At 48.7% G+C, this 21134-nt stretch overlaps 3 protein-coding genes across 3 annotated transcripts in view; all 3 read left to right on the top strand.

Annotated features, from left to right (window-relative positions):
• LOC142050762 (histone H4) overlaps nt 1–21134 on the top strand; it is a 223180-nt gene that overhangs the window by 70032 nt on the left and 132014 nt on the right. The gene's annotated exons all lie outside the window — the stretch shown is intronic.
• The window catches only part of MGP (matrix Gla protein), a 228501-nt gene that overhangs the window by 163062 nt on the left and 44305 nt on the right, over nt 1–21134 (top strand). The gene's annotated exons all lie outside the window — the stretch shown is intronic.
• ARHGDIB (Rho GDP dissociation inhibitor beta) lies at nt 12089–20980 on the top strand. The gene is made up of 6 exons (XM_075079563.1): nt 12089–12366; nt 15958–16146; nt 16709–16792; nt 17636–17712; nt 19205–19268; nt 20206–20980. The coding sequence occupies exons 2-6, from the start codon at nt 15969–15971 to the stop codon at nt 20403–20405; spliced, it is 603 nt and encodes a 200-aa protein (XP_074935664.1). The 5' UTR covers nt 12089–12366; nt 15958–15968; the 3' UTR covers nt 20406–20980.

Below are 21134 nucleotides of genomic sequence, written 5' to 3'. Positions count from 1 at the left end.
CCATGTGCACTTGTCTTTATGGTGCCTCAGAGGTGTCAGACACAGAACCCCCATGGGCCTTGGCCCTCCATGCAGTGATATGCTGGGAGAAAATGGCATCCAGGAGGAAATACCCTTGTTTTCATTCCTTTTGATGGAGTTCTTGCATGCTCAGCTCTTGACCTCATGAGAACCACTAGCATCATTCCTGCAGCCAGGCTTTCTTCAGGTAATATTGTATCCAGTGTAAGATGCCTGTGAGGAGTCTCACAGTTCCAGTCTCAGTTGCTTGAGCTCGCTAATCACAGCGATGGAGAAAGTCCACACAGGTTCAGCCCTTTCTGGTTGTGTGTTTTACACAGAATCTCAGACCCTTCATTCTAGCAGCAGTTTTAAGACCAAGAACAAATGAAAGAGGATGCACTCTAAAAGACAGAAACTCATTTCAAGTGGAACTATATTCCCACAACTGCTTCCCAGGTGGGGATCATTGGAAAGACTATCCCAGTCGAAAGAAGAGATTCAGTAACGCTGGAGGTACAGCATCACACGGTATAAACTCCCCTCCAATGTGCCTTGCATTTATGGCTAGGCACCGGAGCAGAAAGCACCAGCTGTCTGTCCTGACTGGTCCTCAGGAGCACCCCTGGTGCTGCTCACACACAGGCTCAGCCAGCCAGGGACACAAGCCAAGAGGGTGCTAGGGACTTCTGACCGAAGGGTGCCTGGCATGAGAAACAAAGCAGCCCTGTGAAGGGCAGAGCTGCTCACACAGCCAGGGATCTATGAGACAAACCACTGCTGAAGCACTTGCCATAATGTTAGAGGAAACAGAAAATGATGCACTAAGAAGCACAACTCCCTGTCTTAGCTACTGGGTCTCTTCACGCTCTCCAAGCACAAACGTCTGAATTTTTCCCCCATGGGATTTTATCAGGACTTTTCTCTCCTCTGAGTTTTGCAGCCAACCCTCTTTCATCCCCCTGCCACCCTCATTGTTGCTTTGAGCTCCTGGGAAATACTTACAGTGCCAAGGGCTCCTCTTGCAAATCATTCAACTCCTGTTCTGCAGCCTGCATAGAAAGGGTCTCGAGGTGTCCTTTCTCCTCCAGATATACCCTGCCACCAGGTGACATCAGGGCACCAATCGTGGGCGGGCACCTGCACAGCGGGGGTGGGGGAAGCATGTGGGGAGCGCTGTGACCTCAATGCTCTGCAGGCACAGCGCCAGCAAGGTCTGGGGGAGCAGCACATGAAGGGAAGGGAGGAGTTGGTCCTAATCACCCCAGGTCCCTCCCCTCTGCTGGTGAACCGCGGAGAGGCTTCCAGCAAACTTCTCAGCTGTACTGCAGAGGCCAAGATGCACCTGACAGAGCTGTGCACGTGGTCAGCCCAGTGCTGAGACGGCCGAGTCTGCACAAGGGAGTCATAGGGAACACTGCTGAGATGCTGTGCAGGGCCCTGGTGGATATTTAACTGCATCCAGCAGATGGGATGGCAGGGGAAGGGGAAACCTTTGTGTTGCACATGGGTGGCTAGACAGCGGTGTGGCTTGTCACCTCTGAGAGCTGAGGCACTGGGCTGATGGTGACAGCTAGGTCACAGCTGGGTACCAGTAGCATTGCTACTGTGAGGGGCTGTCTGAGAAAGGGAAGAGCTGGTGCCTCAGCCCAAACTCCAACACAACAAAACTCCTGTTTTATCAGGTGCTTTGTATCTCCAATGTGTTTTAATAGCCTGTTGTGACTGCCTGGGAGATCAGTGTCAGAGATGTGGAAAAACTGGGAGGAGTCTCAGGATGAAAAGACAAGGTCCAGAGCCCTGCTAGAAGGTGCTGTAAAGTCATCCTCATCCTCAGCTGCAGCAGCACCTCAGTCATGGACTGTAGGCCATCTGGCTCAAGACATAACCACAGGGTTAACAATCCTCTGGGGTCTGTTGGCTCTGGCGAAGCACTGCTTACTTACCCATGCTGAGCATCCAGCTCACAACATGAGATCAGGGCTGGCAAGGCCGAAAATGGTCCTAGAGAAAGGAGCTGTGTTAGGAGCGTCTGAGCATCGCAAGGGCAGAAGGAAATCAAGGCGTGGGTTTGTGTAGTGATGGACAGGCTTTGCCTTTGGGTGAGGCTGGAGGAGGGGATTTTGGAGTAGCCATGCCAGCCAGGGGTGTAACTGCATGTGACCAAGAAAGGATAGGCTCTCTCTGACATGACAGACCCTCGCAGCAGGGACCAGTCCAGCACTGCTCTGGTGCTGAGCAAAAGCCCCACAACCAAGGCCTCTGGCCTTTCAGATGGCTGAAGTTAGATGAGATAAATCCCTCAGTGAGACTCTTAGCTTACATTTAAAAAATCAATAAGGTCCTAGCCCTTGAGTGGGCACAGAGAAGCTGGGAAGTAAATCCTACTGCAGCCGAGGGGCTTTTAATCTAGCAGAAAAGCAGCAAACACACTTAAGAGTTCCCATGTGTTTGAGGATGATCACACAGCTTTCAGAGACTAGGCACAGGAAAGAGGACAGGGACAGCATCATGTTGGCGTTGTCTCTTCCCTGTGATGACTAGAGCTTGTACACAAATGCACAGAGATTGATTGCACTCAGCAGCTCCTGACAGCAGAAGCGACTACTGTGGGCAGGGACCTGCTTGTGTGGATATAAAGAGGTGCAGCCTGCTGGCAGCAGACTCCACTCCCATCCCCGCTGCTCATTCCCATGCCTCCATCTGCTGCAGACAGGTTTCCAGGGGCTCCCCCTCCCCTTCTGCCTTCTTCTATGTAGGTAGAGTTGCTGGGGAAATCAGCTCTACAGCCTCCTACTCCTCTTTTCTGAACCTTAGAAAATTTACATTCTTTCAGGTTGGTTGTTTTCAAAACACCCCCTTTATTTTCCTGTTTCCCCAATGAAATCTGGCTCATTTCCCTTTAACGAAAGTGGACATGAGGGAAAAAAATTGCCATGGTGTCACATGAAGCTATTTTTTTGGCCAGGAAACTCCCTATATGGTCCCCCCTTATCATGTTCTTTCTTATCTCCTATGATTATTAGTCCATTTCCCCTCTCCTCCTCTCTCTCTCCCTTCCCCTCACAAAGCGGGTGGCATTTGCTTTGCGAGGATGCAGACACACAGCTCCATTGCAGAATGATAGGCACCAGCTTTGTGTCAGTGCCTGACTGCCACCCCAGATTGATCATGAGTTCTGCCCAGGGACCGAGTACCTGATCCCTGCCCCTCTCTGCCCATGCCCAGGCTCTTCCTCCCCTGGCCCCAGGAAAGCTTTCTGGGCCGCATCAGTTGCCACCCAGTCCAGTCCAGAGCTGCACCAGAAGCTATGGGGTCCAAGCAGCAGCAGAAGTGCAGCCCCTGTAGCCCCAAAGGAAAACCCACGAGCTTTGTTACCTCTGGCCGGATTATTCCCTATTCCAAGGAATCACTTAAAAAACATCTCCAAGGTTGCTGACCCTATTTATGAGCTGGTGTAGCCATGGTAACTGTAGTTATACCAGAAATAGCATCTCACTTGAATGATAAAGAAAACACAAATTTACAAGGCAGTGACTTTTCCAGGGGCTGGCTGAGCTCATGGGACTGTGGGAGGAAATCCCAGCCGAGGCACAGGCTCAGGGATGCAGCAGATGAGGTCTGTGGCTGGCATGGGCCACAAAAACTCATGTGAAACATACCTCTATAAGCTTGTGCCAGCTGCTTGGGAGACTTTGTGCCTTGATAGACCTTTATCTTGCCACACAGACATATATAACTGGAAACAAGCAGGGAATTTCCCAGGTACCTGCATTTAAACCTTGGTTTCCTTCCTGCAGACAAGCAGCCTACCAAGTGCCTCTGAATTCCTGGCAAGAGAAGAACAGTGGTGGGACCTGGATTTGGAATGAGATTGTCTATTTTTCTTGTAGAAGGTCAGTGAGGTTGTCACGCCAACAGCATTTTGGTGAGAGACTCAGTGTACCAAGGTGCCTGCAAAAGAAGATTCACATGCTGTAATCCTCCTTGCCTGATGTCCATCATGTTCCTAAGATGTCTGTTGTTTATGCTAGGGAAAAAAGAGAAACAGGTATAGAGGATTGGGCTTTGTCTGGCACAGATAGTTAGCTTTTTGAATATATGCAAGTCAGTCCATCAAAGATGCAGAGAAGAAGGCATCCTCGTGGAGGGTTTTATTGCTCTTCCTTCAGGAAATTGTACACCACTATTCTGGTGTCAGGATTAAGCATCCGTAACAGGCTGCAATAAACCAGGTGTGCTGACTTTGGGAATCTATGCCTGCTGCTGGATACAATAGTTATGTTGAGTGTCTTCCAGCTCAGCCTGCAGAAGAGCCTGGTCTTGATTCTCATTTCCACTCATGCCCTGGAGGCTGCTCTGGCAATGGGAGAGCGGTTAAAGAGGCTGAGGTCTGTTTTTCCACTGCCAGGGCTCTAGAGAGAGATTTCCATGGTCAGTCTGGAGAAAAGGGTCCTTTGAGGAAACATAAATCAAGTCATAAGGTTTAGCTGAACTATGAGCCGTGGCGCTGTCTCTGTTAGAAAGTAGGTGGCACTGGGGACATGACTAAGTCTGCAAGCCAAATGGCCATTGCCAAGGCTTCTTCAGGAAAAATGGAGTTCCCTGCTTTTCTCATTTAGTCAAGGGTGTGCGATTTGTGCATCTCAGAACATCATTACAGGCCCCAGGCTTTCAGGCACCAAAGCTTTAGGACATGCTGGGACTTTTTGTAGCAGATGATGTAAAACCCGAGTAGCCTGTCACACACTTCATTAGTTACCAGAGTGTTACATTTTCTTCTGAGCAGCGAGCCTGGCCTTTCTTGGAACAGATAACCAAGCCTTACCATCTAATACCACAAGACTGTTATATTGGTGTGATTTTATTAACTTACATGAACTTTTCTCTGGTTGGCATAAATAAAAGGAAAACCTCTCTTTTTTAGATAGCACTTTTCACCCACAGACCTCAAAGCACAGAGCTACATTTTCATAATCTCTATTGTAAATATGGAAACTAAAGTACAGAGAGTTCATAGACCTGCAGATGAGACCCAGCCATCCAGAAATCTGCTGTGGGGACTGATGTGCTTGGCCATGCAGCACAGAAAGCTCAGTACTTTATAACTGCTTTGTGATTCATTGTTTAAGAGCATCCCCCTGCTCATTGCAGAGCTGTCCCATGAGAAAGCAGTAACATTAGTGAGCACTAATTTTGCTTAATGTCTGCATCCAGGCTGTTGGTAGTGCTGCAATGAGATGGAGTTTGTTAGATCATTTTAAAAAGCTTCCTTTGTTTCCTGTTTCATACTGCCCACAATTAAAATGCATGCTTTTTCTTTTATAAGATTAATTTTCTCCTGAATGCCATTTACAGAACATGCTCAACATTAATATTGTGAACCATGACCTAACATTTTTTCCTTTTTTTTTGGTCAAACCCGGGTTGTTCATCTTGTTATTTGTGTGACTGCCAGAAAGCAGGGCATGTGGTTGCTCTTAAAAATGTACCTGAAGAACACAGTTTTCACAGTATTGTCTCAAGGGTCTTCCTTAGATTTTTCTTTTTCCATAATTGATTCCTTCTCTATGAATTACATGCCATATATCTATAAGTGATTAAATGATCCACTAGCACTCACTCCAACGATCACACATTGAACTAAACAGAGAAGTAACACTGCCTTGTTTAAAAAAAAAAAAAGAGACTGCAAGAGGGTGTTTGTATTTAAATGGAAATCAGATAATTCCAGAGCTTTATTCGGTTTAAAACAGTGAAGCAAATGATTCATTGTCACTGGGCTAAGAAGAAGAGACTGTACACAAGTCAGCTCCAGATGTCTTCTTTCCTGACAGCTCCTTTTTCATCTTTTTTTTCTGAACGATCAATTCTTTCTCCTTGGCAACCAGCAGCCCAATAAAGAAAGGCTCTTCTAAAACATTTTGGTAAAATGTTTCTTTCTTCTTCTTAAGGGGACACATCTCTTCCCATGGCTTTCACACCATGCTACAGACATACTTTTCTTTCCTCCTCCTACTAAATAAAAACACCACTGTGCAATCTAAATCAGTTCAGCTCTTTGCCACCGTTATTACATTTTTTTTCATGTAACAGCTGAGGCTTTCAAACAGAAATGATTGCTTCTGGGGAGCATCTTGCACTCTCCTTGGGAACATTCAACTAATGGACAGAGGAGGCAGCTCTTCCTGCTCCATTATCTTGTCTCTTGGGTGGCTGCTCGCCTCCCAGGCACACGGATACTAAATGCTCTAGCTGCCATGCAATAGCAGATCCCTGGTGGAAATAACTGCGGCAGGGGAAAATCCAGGGGATGAAAATGTGAATACATTTTTTAAAAAATTTTCTCATTTTATTGCTCAGGTATATTGCCAGGTAATAAGCCTTCTGTTCTTCCCTCAGGGTCTTGCAAATGCATAGAGTTTAATGTTTTAATGGAGTTCTTTTATGGCCTTTCACTGGCAGATTCCAACCTTTCTTTTAATTTAGAGCCTCTACACTGTTGCTTTCCAGTGGAGGTACACACCTCAATAAAGTGAATTAGAACCTTTTACTGGGAGGCCCCTAAGGATATTTCTGTGCCAAGAACCTGGAACTGGAGCCCATTTCTGGGGTCCAGTCAAGCATCATACACACATCCTAGACTAAATGAACTGTTTAGAAGCTGGCGTTGCACACTAGGCGAACGCATGTTGTGCAAAGGATGTCCTGACATTTTCATATACACAAAGATTTATTTGTGGGGTCCATAGCAGATGGCATACTTTGATTGTAATGGTGAAAGTTATTTCTAGAGAAAAAATAAACTAAAGAAGGAGTAAAGAGAGAAATTAAAATGGGAAATTTTCCCCAGTGGCCAGCTGGGCAGTACAATGATGGGATCACATAGAAGCATCTTCCTCTGAGGTCTTTCTACAGAGCAGCAGCTGATGACAATGAAAATGTTGAGGATGATGATTTCTTGCCATGCTTTCCTTTAGCATCATGTACTTTTCATCAGGACCCACTTAAACTGCCTAATGCCTATTCCTGTTTGTGATTCTGTTAGCTCTGAGAAGAGAATGCGTGTTGCACATTCACTGCTGTTAAGCTTCTGTGAATATATATTATTGGATAATATTTACTGAGAATTTAAATAGCTGTTATCTGCTTTGTTGAGCACCATATTTGTTTTTCTCTTCTATGTACTAAAGCTTACAAAATGAGATAAAGAAGGAGAGGGAGAAGGGGCAATTCTCACATCATTGCTTTCCATGAGAATCCACCACAGTAATGCTGTGGGGGGTTTGCAGGGGCAGGGCCATGACAGCAACAATATGGGAACAGCACAAGTGCAATAAAGGAAAAATGTTGCCACAGAGATGCTGATAATTACTGCCTCATGGCTTCAGAGAGAGGTTATGTAGCAGCAAGCAGCATGCCCTGAGCACTGCCAAGGCTAAAGCACGAAGGCACATAAGGCACCTAAGAGCTAGCAGGAGCCTGGACACAGCCTAACATGGAGCCATGAATTCCAGTATAAAATCAAGGTGTCTGTCTGTGTTTAGCACAAGCAAGGCGGGTTGCAGCTGGCAAGGGAGATTTCCTAAGTCCAGCAGAGGTGGAGAGGATGGCATAGCTCTCCTAATTTAGTCCCAGCTTCAGCTCTGAATGTTTTGAAGGAAAGGCACAACACAAGGAGGAGTGCTTGGATAAATACCTCCTAACACCCTACCCAGTGATCAGCTTAGGGCTGAGATTTGGCCTTACATAACCACCTGTTTTCTGAGAGGTCCTAAAATAATCCAGTCCTCTTTCAAATCCTGCTCTGGTGGGTGACTTCTCTAGGACACCACTCCCTGCAAGGTGCTGTCTCCCACCATCACATCCACTGAGGGAGGGAGAGCAAAAGCTGCTTTCCTCCCTGCTGGGCTCTGGAGTACAGGGGGTGCAGAGAATACACTCTTGATCCCCGGTGGCAGGGACCTTCTTCCCCTCACCCAGCACTGCACCCTCACTCTCCCTCTTCCACCCACTTAGCTCTCCCTCTCCTTTACTGGGCTGTTCTGTCCATCGTCAGCCTTTCTTAGGCTAACCTCTGAACGAAACTGGCTCTGTTTTGCCCCTACTCTCTCATCCCCAATGAAATCCTTTTCCTTTCTGCATCTTGCTGTTCCCCTCTCTCCCCCAGGGGAGTTGAGTCATCCAGAAGTGACATGTGAAGTCTTCGCGCACCTTTAGGCTGGAAACGGGGGTTATGGGATTAGCACATTAACCGGTCTGAAAGCTGCTTAGACAAGCATTAAATCTCCAATCTTCTCTCCATCTTTCAAGGAAATCTCTTCTGGAGGAGCTGGAGAGATGGAGCACCCAGTCACGTTTTCTGAGGGTCAGCTCCTCGCCCAGCTCAAAGTTCTCAAGTCCTGTGGCCAGGTGATGTGAAGGGATTGTCACAGGATCAGGGTGTGGGAAATCCAGCTAAAGCCTTATCAAGGGTTCTGTGGCTGCACCCCAAAGTGCCTGCTTCCTCCTTGCTCTCCATGCTGAATACTGTCTCCCTTGCCTGGTACTGTGTCTAGCTCCCATCCTTTTCCTCCCTTCCCACCCCATCGGCTTGCAGCACATTAAGAGGGGTGAGTGGCACTGAGTAGGAAGAATATGGGCACCATGCGTGCTAGGGTCAACAGGATCAGCCTTAGGATGCTTCCTTTGAAAGCAAATCCTGGGACACCTTGCACCTGCATTTCATTCACGTGCAATTTATTCATGCTTCACAGGCTGTGTCCCCCTGTTTATCCCGCTTGACTGGGAGACAGAGGAGGCAGTGCTGGGTTTGCCAAGGAGCTGGGTGGCAGCTGGTGATGCAATGAATGCCCCTCATATACCAGGGAAAGTGTCTGAGCTCCCTGACCTGTTACCTTCCCCCATGCTCCTCACCTTGGGACATCCACCTGGGGGACACCCACAGCCAGAACTGATGCTTACCTTGCAGCAGCTGTTGACGTGAATTTGCTCCACCGCAAGGGCATCTTCCCAGTGTATCACCCGAGTGTTCCCAGAGGCTGCAAAAACCTCGAGGGGGAAGCAAAACTCCTGACAGTGACAGGATTCAACAACATTATTCATTAGAGAGTAATGTGAGTTAGTAACATTACGTACTGACTTCAGTGCAAATGCAAATGAGAAGCTCCAAAACAAACCAGTACAGTAGCAAGAGCAGTAGAAAAAAATATTACACTATTGGGCCTCTTACAGTTATAAAAATTGATTCCCTGCCTGGGAAATTAGAAAGTTGTGGAATTAAAGAGTAGGAGAAAGTAAAGGATTCTAACAGGTGATGCTTTCCTGAATTAGTCGCTTCTGAAGACCATAAAATAGTTCCTTCCCTCAAACACAGCCTCTTCTGCAGAGCATGCAGATGACATTTAGCAGCATGCAGCAGCAACGTACCACCAATCTAGAAAATTCAAACCCAGAAATACTGGACAGCTTATGGCAGTAATCCAAACACAATAGAAAAAAAAAAGAAGCTATACCTAATGTTTTTAATCTTACAATTTTTAAGAAATCTCAAGATTTATTGGGTCCAATAAAGTGCTACAGAAGACACATGACTGTTAAGAGTAAAGGTTGTATAATTGAAGGATGTGCATTTAAAAATTTACATAAGGTTTTGGCTATTTATTTGACGTAAATTTAGACTAGGGGTTGATTGCATGTATTAGCGTGGTCAACTAATTGCACAACTAATTGTGGTCAGTGGTGCCAAAGTAAATAAAATCTAATAATAACAATATTTTAAGTAGAAAATATTTTTTTCCAACTAAGGATACATTTGAAATGCTATCATTTCCTTTGCAATAAAGCAGGTACACTCTAGCTGCCTTCCTTGCCTCCTTCTGTCACAGACATAAGAATTGGCTGGGCTTGGACAACGTCTGCCAAGAGATGATCTTCATTGCATGGCATCAGTTTGTCGGAGATGAAGTATGGGTAGGGATTTGCCTTCAGTATGTTCTGCTCCAATGCGGTTCAAAACCTGCCTTTCTTCCAGCAGATCAGTGATGTGGTTCCCCAGCAGGATGTTGGATATGCTGACCCAAAGAAAGGATGGTACCTGGCTTCTAAGCTCCCATCTGCTCAGCATGGTGCATATCCAACATCTACAGCTCCTTCTCACCCCTGTCACCAATAGGAAGATGAAGCACAGAGCAATGACGTGATTTGTCCATGATTACATACTGGCTAATTTCTGATACAGGAGTAAAATCTGCTTCTCCTGCACGCTAGGCAGACATCCCAGTATAGGCTGAGTGTACATACCTATGGTGGCACACAGCTATACAACCTTATACTTCTGTGCACATTTGTGGATCTACTGGTCTTGATGTATGCTCACACGCATTTAGAAATAGTGTACAAATAGCGACACAAAGACACAGGCAGCCTGGTATTTATCTCCAACTTAAAAAAAATGAAAGAAAGCTAAACCCTGCTGTCCTCCAGCAAAAATGATCATAATAATGCTGGAGTTATGATTGCACTGTTGTCTCTGTACATAGCCACTAAACCCAAGGAAATTTCAAGCCAAACCATAAGCTTGTTGGTAACCTCAGCCCACACATCCTCCCTGCCAAAAGGGTGTTCTGGTCTCCCAGTACAAATTAGGAAGTCTACTGAAGTCAGAGCGTTAGTCCAGACAGCACAGGAACCAAGAAAAGAAGTTAATGTACAAGACGAAGTGGCTTCTTAACAAGACCATTTCCTCAAAGCTCCCCATAATTAACACACCCAGCTCTTCACACCTTTCCCAGACCAGGACTGTTCACGTGAACAATTTGAGCCACCATAATGTGGCACTGCCATTGAAAGAATTTGCTATGTCCTTTCCCCATCCCTACCCCACACATCTTCTTCCCTTGTGCTGGCACAAGGATTTAGCCACATTTGGTCACTGTGAACAAGGATTGGGAAACCTATCTGGGTTTAAAACTCACTGGTATATGGTTATGCATTTGCTTACATATTTTTGCCAGGTATGTTTTAAACTCAGCTCAGTGCTGTATTCAGCTCAGTTCTTTTGTGCTGGCCCACAGGGAGGGTTAGCGTAGGAGTGGAAAAGAGCAGCAGGAAAAAAAAATAATTTCTCTTTGCAGTGAAGCTAATTCATGGAGGCTTAAAATGTTTCTGAGGCTACAGCCCCTGCTAAATGGAAATCCACTGCCAGCCAGACATATCTGTTTGTCCCTTAAAATGCATGAGGTCAGAATCAAAGTGCCACCCATAGCCTAAATGAAAGCAATGGTAGGCTGGGAAAATCAGCCCTTCTCGTCTGAGATCTGTCCATCCCTGAAGGAGAGCCCTCTCACTCAGTTGTTTGCAACCTTTAAAAATTCAGGTACAATAAATGTTCTCTAATGGACATGCAGATCCAGGGCAGTGAATTGAAGCTCATTGACAATAGATTTGCTTTGCTTATTTTGCTTCTGCAAATGCATTAAGAGCAGTCTATCACTCATTGCAGATCCAGATTTGTTGGTTGCAGACCAATGTTCTAATTTGTTCTTCAATTCTGCACTGAGGATTGTGTGTGTGAAGGATTTATGTGACTGAAAAACTACGTGGGCACTCCATGAGTGGAAAACAAAGAGAAAATCTGCTGATATTTCAGAGGGGAAGTGGTGTAAAAACCTTTCTGATCATTTAAGCATCCCTAGGAAACGAGACCTTGTTCTTCCTGAGGTAGTTGATCTTTGAAACTGCTTTTGTGAAAATGGCTGGGAGTTAGGGACAATTCACTGATTAAGAACAGCAGGTAGCACCAGGAAAAATGAGGTACATCTGCTATGACCCCCGTTTGCACTCCCCCCATCTATGCAGCAATGCACTCAACCTGATTCTCCACTTATTTTAATCAACATAAATCAGGGCCAGCTTTTGAAATCGACCTTAATTACACCAGGAAGATAAACAAAATAGAAGCCAGGGGCTGAAAAAAAGGACACCCCCCCCCCCCCAGCTTGCCGTCACAGCAGGATGCATCGAGAACGCGGAGTCCCGCATCTCTGGGGCCGGCCTCAGCCCCCCAGACAAAGACCTGCGCACCTCTGCGCAAAAGGAGCGCAGCGCCGGGCGGGCGGGCGCGCAGACAAAGCGGGGCAGGCGGGCGGCGGAGCGCTGCAGCATGCGGGGCCGCGCAGGGCTTCCTCTGCGAGCGGGCTGCTGGTGGCGGTGGCGGCTGCTCTTTTTTTTTTTTTTTTTTTTTTGCGTGTTGAGTGTTATTTTTTTTTTCTCTCTTCACCAACTTCCTTCCTGCTCCAACTGCCAAAGCTCAAAGCTGAGCGCTGAGAGCGGAGGAGGACCCCGGCCGCAGGCGCCGCGCAGCCGGTGAGTGCGAGCCCCGGCGAGGGGGGGACGGGGGGACCCGAGCAGGGGGACAGGAGCGGGCTCACCCCCGGCTCGTTCTCCCCTGGTGCCGCCCAACTTTGCGCCTTTGCTCCCGGCGGCTGCCTCTGTTGCCCAGCCTTGCCCGGGGAGACGGGCAGGGCCCTGCCTGCATCCGAGGGGGAAGTCGGACTCTGCGCTGCGATGGGGTGGAGGGGCAGAGGGAGCCTCCGTTGTGGCGGGAGGGGCCCTGCGGGGTGACGACCGGTGTATCCCTGCAGAGGGGTACCTGGCGGTCCCCAGGGGTGGCTGGGCACTGGGCTCCCTTTCTGCCCTCGCACCCCAGGGGGGTGGGATGGGGAGGCCGGGGACGCTGGTGGGGTCGGTGTGTTTCTCTCCTATCGCGGAAAATTGTTTCCTCCCTGCCAAACCCGCTTCCTGGATATAAGCCCTTGATCGGGGGTGGTTTGGGGGAGTGAATTTGATGCACAGAAGGAGAGCAAATAAAATGTTACCCCAGTGATATCTCTCTTTATGCCCCGTGGCGGCATGGAGGGGCAAGGAGGTGCCACCATCCACCATGTCTCCTGCCCGTTCCTGCTGCAGGTGCAGGGCAGCCACCCCTGGCGTAGGCAAAGCCCAGCTGAGAGGTTCTGTCACCCCTCAGCAGGGCATGATTCCTCCTTTGCCTCCTGCAGCCACCTCCCTCTCTAGCAGGGGGTCCCTAGTGCTGCTCCTGCCCCTCTCCCTGCTGCTTTGTGGGTGCTGCCAGGCTTCAGAGGTGCAGGTGATGCACAACTGTGGGTTGGGGCTGCAAGAAGGGACATAAAATGTGCCAGGGCACGCACAAATCGCCCAAATTTCTTCTTGCGTAGAGAATTTATAGGGTTAATTTTCTCATTTTTAATGAGGATTGTGGCCTGAGGCCTTGAGGGTCTCCATCTTAACCCAGCCTCTGGCCTGACAGTGATAAAGTAGCCCAGGGCCCCTGACTGTTGGGTACTGACGTGCTCGCTCTGGGGAGGTGCTGGTGCTTGAGCCCAGTAGCGTATCTTAGGTTGCAGAGGGGACAAGTCCCAGAGCTGCAGCAAGTAGAGGTAGGGGCAGCTGAGATGTGAGCTTTCCTCTTGGTCACCTCCTGCCTGGGAATTTGGCAGGAAGGCAGGGTCAGGTCTACAACTTGGGGAGAAATGCCAGAATTGGGTCTGATCGGTGCCATCCTGAGAGGCATGTGAGCCCAGGGTTGTTCAGACCAGACAGCATGGCTGGTGCTCTTCCCCAGTGGGTTTTTTTCTGTTTGCAGAGCAGGCTGCCTGTCCACCTCCCTGGGAGGTTTTCAGAGCCTAAAAGCATGCCCTCTCAAGTGAGCCGCCCCCATGGGCTGGCAGAGAAAGTCTCTGAGGCATATGTGATGCAAAGGGAAGGTCTGAGGGATGGGGAACAATCAGCTGGTCCAGCCATGACTTTGCCTTTTCTCTGTGTGTGGCCAGAGATCTCTCTCTCTCCATTGCCTGGGTCTCTCCCTCTCCTGTGATAAACCACAAAACCTCCCTGTGGAGGATGGGGGTATACACGCAGCTCTGCTCGGTGGCGGTAGTAGTGGCAGATGCATGAGAGAGCTCAGGAGAGTGGAAATGACTCAGATCTGCAACTGGAGCCCAAGTGGAAGGCAAGACTTGGTGGTGGCTGCTGTGGATCATCATGTCCTCTTCCTGTGCTGAGTGTGGGATGGCACTGAGGGGGTTTGCGAGGCTTTGTGAGGTGACTGTGCCAGGGCTGCAGAGCAGTGGGACATGAGCAATCATTGCTTTCATGAGGGAGCTTCTAGTTTCCTTCTTCATGGGGACAAGCTCAAGGACCTTTCCTGTGGTATGTAGGTCCTTCACACTCCTAGGGCAAGGCATGAACTCAGCCAAGGTTATCCAGCTGCTGGGATGTGCTTTCTTTCCTGTCCATTTGAGTGGGGATCACCTTTTATTTCCCAGCTGCTTGCTCTGCACTAGTTCTGACTCACCACAAAGTGCCATTGCAAAGTAGTCTTGCATCAGGGCTGTTGCACATCAGCATGCTGGACTGAGTCTTGTTCCTGTGCTGCTCGGTCACTTTGTAACATGCCAAGATAGCCCTCCTTGATTTTTTTTTTTTTTTGACCACTGAAATTGCGCTGAGAGGTCTGCATATTACTCATTGCTGTGTGATTCCACTTGCTGGTTCACCCTGAATGGTTGCACATATATGTTTTGTATTTCCTTCTGTTTTGATGAATGAGAAAACTATCCTGGTAGCTCCCAATTTAACTTTTGGGAGCAGGGGCAAATGTTAAGTCCACAGCTGTGGAGAGGGATAAAGGCTTGCTTGGGAAATTGCAAATAAGCAGGCAAAAGGGAAATTTTTAGCAGGGGCAACCTCTGAGAAGGAGTTAATATAAGGATAAGCTGAAGTGAACTGAATGGTCTGTGTAGCTTGACCAAATATCCTTGTTTCCAAACAGCAAGGAATGGCTTGGCCATTTACGACAACCATCACTGCACCACGGCACTGCTCTGTTTTAAAGCCTTTCTCTGAAGAGCGGGAAGGTGGCTAGGACCATGCTGCTGGCTCTGCAAGGCAGGCAGCTGACTAAGGGGGACCTGGCACAGCACTGCTCACCTCTCCTGCCTTTGTCCCCCGTTCCCCATTCCCTGCCGTCTGCCTGGCTGCCGATCAGTTTCTCTCTCCCCACTCTGAGTCCCATTTGGGATGCCACCCAAGCAGCTTCGTTGCCCTCCTACATCCAGTGCCGTGTGTTCCAGCCATGCTGGCTGTGTGGCTGCGGGCTCCAGCTGTCCTGCCTCTCCCTTCCTAGAAGCCCCACTGATGCAGCGCAGGTACGCAGGGCTACTCTGCAGCCAGGCTGGCTGCGGTCATCATTGAGCTTCCTTCCTCAGCGGGAAGGAGACCTTATCGGTGTGTGAAGTGACCTGTTTCTGGGAGCAAGCACTGTGAATGCCGATAGATAGACTGTAGCAGGTGTGTTTCCTTGAGGTCTTCGGCTAACTTGCTAATATAAGGGAGTTGCTGTCAGGTATTTTGATCTTTATGTGAAATGCTGCCTGACTGTGGCTTTTAACCCTTTATGAGAGGGTGAATGAAACCTCTGGCCTCGGCTTTATTCATGTCTGTGCGTGGCAGTGGCTCTTTGTGCAAGATAGCTGGCGAGCACTGAAACCTTGTATGGTGGCTTGTAACTGCAGGGTTGCTGGCCAGCAACCGTGCTGCAGAGTGGCTGTAAATCACTCCGGTTTCAGCCTCCGCTCCCGCACCCCCTCCTCGGAAGGGAAGAATGGTGTAGGTCTGCGTGTGCGCGTGGTGCCTGCAGGGAGAGGAGTGGGGGCAGAGGGGGATTGTGTTCGAGCCAGAATATCAGCACGGCAGTGTTGGGATTGCAGCTGATCACTGTCGCCATTTGCCTGTAACGATCCCGCTGTGTTCAGCACTGGGCAGGTGCCTGTCTGACCAGGGAACTGAACCATACTGTGCCCAAAACGAGTATCCCCAGGGACGCTACCCCCTTGTGAAGCAATCCTATTGACTGCCCCCTCCTCTGTTACCCAGACCAAGTGACCATGACTGAGAAGACCCAAGAACCTCATGTGGAGGAAGATGATGATGAGCTGGATGGGAAACTGAACTACAAACCTCCTCCCCAGAAAACACTGCAGGAGTTGCAAGAGTTGGACAAGGATGATGAAAGCCTCGCTAAGTACAAGAAGTCTCTGCTGGGAGATGGACCTGTGGTAGTAGGTAGGCTGGGGCATGCTGGTAGGAAGGGACTGGGGAGATGCATCACAATTGTGTGCTGTGGGGATGGGGCAAGGTGGCCTCAGAGAAGGAGGAGCTTATTTGACCAGGCACATTTGACCTTCTGGAGGACTGGGGATGGGCAGGTGGAGAGATGCATGTAAAGGAAGCAGGGAAAATGCACTGAGTGTTAGGTGTAAGGTTACTAGGGAGTGCTGGCAGTGGAAAGGGACTTGTGGTGAGAGGTGTGTGGGCCTTGGAGGACTGATGAGGGGACCAGCCTATACTGAAAAACAGCTTTGCTGCTCAGAGTGATCTTAAGAGGGGAGCCTCCTGTAGTGGAAGGACCTCCTCTAGGTATTGGGATGGAGGCTGGAGGCGTCTATGTTTAAGGACTGCGGTAGATGCATGGTCCTGTTGTGCTAAGAGAAGCCTGGTGTTACTGGGTGTTTCATGAAGTGCAGTTTCTGTGTGGGAAAGCAACCCCGTTTCTTCAGTGTCGTTCCCCACCCCCTGCATTTAATTTTGCAAGCTGACAGCTTCCCCTTGACTTTCCTACCTGCAGATCCAACAGCTCCCAATGTGGTGGTCACTCGACTCACCCTAGTATGTGACTCTGCTCCAGGACCGATCACTATGGACCTTACAGGTAGGCAGAGATTCTGTCCTTGGGCACAAAAGGGAAAAAGCAAAGGCCCTGGCATGCTTCAAGTTGAAAGGGAGTTTGTCCTTGGGATACTACAGTGGGGTTTTAGAGGAATTCTGAGGGCATCTTAGCCTTGTTTCTTATTTTAAGGTATACACATATGAAAAAGAGATGTAACTGAGAGTGTCAAGGGTCTAGGAGCTCCTGGGTTTCTCCTGGCTTCTTTTCCTACTTCCTTTCAATGAGACCTCACAAGCACAAGGCATGTGCATGCATTCGGGTAAAGAGCTGTTTTGAAACTTCAGAACCAAGCAATATTGCAGTTCCGGCTGTTGGGGACATGGGGAGAGAACCAGGCTTCACCTTATATGGGCTTTTCTGCAGAGAGAGGAAGCTGGGCCCGGAGGAGTGGAGAGGCTTCCTGTTCACCCAAAACCGCGCAGAGCCCTGCAGAGCTCAGGCACCCTCACAAGCTGGGCAGAAGCTGCGAAACATGCTCAGCTTGCCCCAGTCTGGGCTGGGCATGGAAAAAGAATGCACACACTTCTGCAGATGCCCAATAACGAGTCTGCGCATAAATGTCTTTGTGTATATGTGCCCAGACCTGTATTTGTTTAGTCATTATCTTTATAGATGTGGATGCAGTCACATATGTATGCCCAGGCATTTCTGTGTATGTGCTCTCACAGTGCAATTGCTTATACAGACCTCCATATATTCATTTTGCAGGTGTGCTGTCTTTTGAAGGGGTGCTTATCTCTGACGTGAATTCCAGGCCCATCCCACTGTGTGCGGTCTCTTCTCGCTGTGACACCTCTAGCTAACAGCTTGATCCTCTCCTTACAGGTGACCTTGAAGCACTCAAGAAAGAGACCTTCATATTAAAGGAAGGAGTGGAATACAGAGTTAAGATCCACTTCAGAGTGAGTAGTTTTCCTTCTGGTTGCTTCTCATCAGTTGCTGAGGCCAGTCACTGGCAGTCTATCAGATAATTAGAGCCAGGCAGCATGCCTGCCCAAAACCTGGGCCCTTGTAAAGACCCCATAGCTTTAGGTGTCATTCTACCCAACAAGGGACCAGGTCTTTCCAGGGAATTGCTTCTGCCTGCTCTCCTGTTGGAGAAAATTGCTTTCTGTCCACTCGCGATAGGGAACAAGTGGTTTGGAAGCCAGATGGGTAGTTTGGGCTGAGTTTGGTTTGGCTTTTCAGCCACCAGAAAATCTTTACTTTACACAGAGTGGGAATGGATAGGGAGGAGAAGGGGATAATGGCTTTCCATGAAGTACTGGTTCAGTCTGCATTGCTGGGCTTTGTGTATGCATAAAAACGATTTAATACTGTAGTATTTGGCTGATGATACCAGAGTTGTTCTAGGTCATGATATACCCAAATGGGCTCACTTCTCTCCCTCTCTCATTAACCAGTGTGTCAGACACTACTTTTGTTTCCTGCTGAAAATGAAACTTGGCCACGCTGCAGTGTGGCATCCGGCGTTGAAGTGATCATCTCCTCATATTTACTGTAGGCAAAGCTGGCTTTGGCAGAGAAGGCAAAAAGGGATGGAGGATAGTTATGAAATGGAGGAGAGAAAGTATTAATGTTATCAGTTCTGTAGGAAAATTTTCCGTTCTTCTCTGAGGCTTGGTTGCTGTCTCAGAGATGACTTTGTCCCCAGAGACACCTCCAGCTCTCCTTTGTGCTATGAAATTTTTCCATCTGTGTCTGAGCCCTGTTGACAGGAGATACCTGGAGCCAGACAAGTTATTCCAACTCCCTCCCTCAGTCCCAAGCATGGTGAAAGCTGGCACCATGTGAATTCTCCTCTGGGATGTAAAAAGATCTGCCTGTCTTGTTTCCAGATTGAGTAGTGCTGTGGGGAGGCAGTGTATGCTGGAGGGGGACAGCAAGGGATACATCCAAGCTATCCATGGGAAACGTGAGGAGAGATTATGGACAAAACTGTCCCTTTGTCTCTTGTGGAGAAACTTGTCAGCTCCCCACATAGCTTAGAGGGCAGTTGGGAGTGCTCAGCTAATCTTGCCCACCAATTTGTGCTGGAGGGATGACTCTAGTCACCCATATCTGGTTTTCAGTATGGAAATTATTAACTGGAACTCCCTGCTTCACTTCTCTTTGTCATCATCAGCCCATCTTGCAAAGCTGACTGATGTGCTCCAGTCATCTTCAAAGTCAGGGAAAGGATGGGGAAGTGCAGAAGATGTACATAGGATGCTGTAGGTCTCCAGGTGCCTATGGAGAAGTCATATAAGGACTCCCTACAATGTGTCCTGTGCTGAGCCTTTGAGAGTAGTAGTGTAGGATGCCAGGATGGGTATGTCTCTAAGGAAAGAGAAAACCAGCAGATACAGAACCAAAACCCTTCCCTTGATACTTACTTCTGGCCACTTCTTTCAGGTAAACAGGGATATTGTGTCGGGACTGAAATATGTGCAGCACACCTACCGGACAGGGGTGAAGGGTAAGAGACCTTTGTACCCTGCACACCAGTGTTCCTACCACCATGTTCCCTCTGCTCAAAGAAGGGTTCCTGCAGCTCTGGGCTGGGGCAGAGCCTCCCTTGGCCCCAAGGGCTCCTGCTGTGCCGCCACGTAGGAGGCGAGACCTCTCAGCAGAGTGCATTAGCCTGCACTCTGCATCACCCACGACAACTATTTCCTGTTCCTATGTGAACTCAGTATAAGCCAGCTCTAGTATCTGTATGCTACACCACTGTCTGCAGCAGCAAAGTCCCCAGAGACTCTGTTTAGACAGTGCTTGCCACAGATTTCCTTGCCATGCAGAACTTTTCACCTCCCCCTGTCCCCTGTAGAGTTGCTCAGCCCATGTGAAGCTTCCCACCCCCTGAAAGCTCTTCCAGATTCACTTGGTAAAATTCAGAGCTGCTCTACAAAGTTTCCTGCTATCTGCAGAGCCCTGTGTTTGCCCATGACCTCTCCACTTTGTGCAGTGCTGCCCTGCCTGGACAAGGCAGAGAGAGGGAAGTCCCATTTTGCACACACACGTCCCATGTGCATTTTTGCATGCAACCACCTCTAAGGCTCCAATGTCCTGTTCAGCACACGTAAATGGTGTCTTCTCACTAGAAAAGAGAAGTAGTGGGGGATCAAGAGACATCTTGAGCCAAATGCTGGGTGTGCCCACTCTCTTCCAGCAGCTCATGCATGTGGGAGGGTACAGACTGAGTTGCCTGTCTATCCATTTATCCTTTCAGCTGTCCTTGTGTTTCACTAACTCACTTTTTCTGCTGATTCTGTTCCCTTTGCTGACAGAGATCATTCCTTTCTCTCCCTACTATCTCCTTTCTGTCTGTGATCTTGGCTCATGCTTGTGGCTTCTTCTCTCCTTTATCATTCCCTACGTGAGGGGCTTATCCTGTGTGGATTGTTTTCTCCTAGTGGACAAAGCCACATTTATGGTTGGCAGTTACGGGCCACGGCCAGAGGAGTACGAGTTCCTGACACCTGTTGAGGAGGCTCCTAAGGGTATGCTGGCTCGAGGCACTTATCACAACAAGTCCTTCTTCACGGATGATGACAAGCATGACCATCTCACCTGGGAGTGGAACCTGTCCATCAAGAAGGAATGGACAGAATGAGGTCACCCAGTTTGCCTTCCCCCTTCCCATCCACTTGCCTCCTGCACCAGTCTCCAGGTGGGCCATGCCTGCCATGCTGCTCCTTCCTGCCACCGTGGCTGGCCACAGCCCTGGCAGCCCTTCCCATGGGAGCCGGGGCTCTGTGCCAGCCTCGGACAATGCAGGCAGTCTTTGCTGCTGCTTCTGATACACTGAAAATAACTTGCCTGTTCTCAACCACTGCCCCATCGTGACATAATGGGCTAAATTGGGAAGCATCTCCCTCCCTCTCTCCCGGTAGTTCCTCCTGCTGTGTCCATCTCTCCTGCACCAACTCCGGTCCCGGAAGTGCCTTTTCTAGGAAATAAGATCACCTGGCAGGGTGGACTGGTCCCTGGAAAATCTCTGTTATACTTGCTGTGTACTCTGACTCATTGTAAATGGTTACTTACCTCCCGTGATGGTCTCCTGGTCTGTATCTGGTGCCCTACCCTGTTAAAATCCATCCTTGTGCAGGCAAAACCAGTCAGGGGGAATGCAGCTAGATTCTGTAACAAGACTTTGGTGTCCCAAGAATAAAACCTGTTTTTTTCTTCTTTTCTGCATGTGTGTCACATTCTTTTCCGGAGTATGGCTCTGGAGTATGTTTTTCAGTGATGTGGATGTGGAGAATGCATTATAGGAAGGGTTAAGAGCATATTTCAGAAGAGAAAGCTTTCCTCCTTCAGGACATCAGACTAACTGTAGGCA

The sequence above is a fragment of the Phalacrocorax aristotelis genome, chromosome 1 (genome assembly GCF_949628215.1).
Source record: "Phalacrocorax aristotelis chromosome 1, bGulAri2.1, whole genome shotgun sequence".
NCBI lineage: Eukaryota > Metazoa > Chordata > Aves > Suliformes > Phalacrocoracidae > Phalacrocorax > Phalacrocorax aristotelis.
Note: the sequence above shows the minus strand (reverse complement) of the source record. Positions and strands in the feature narration are given on the sequence as shown.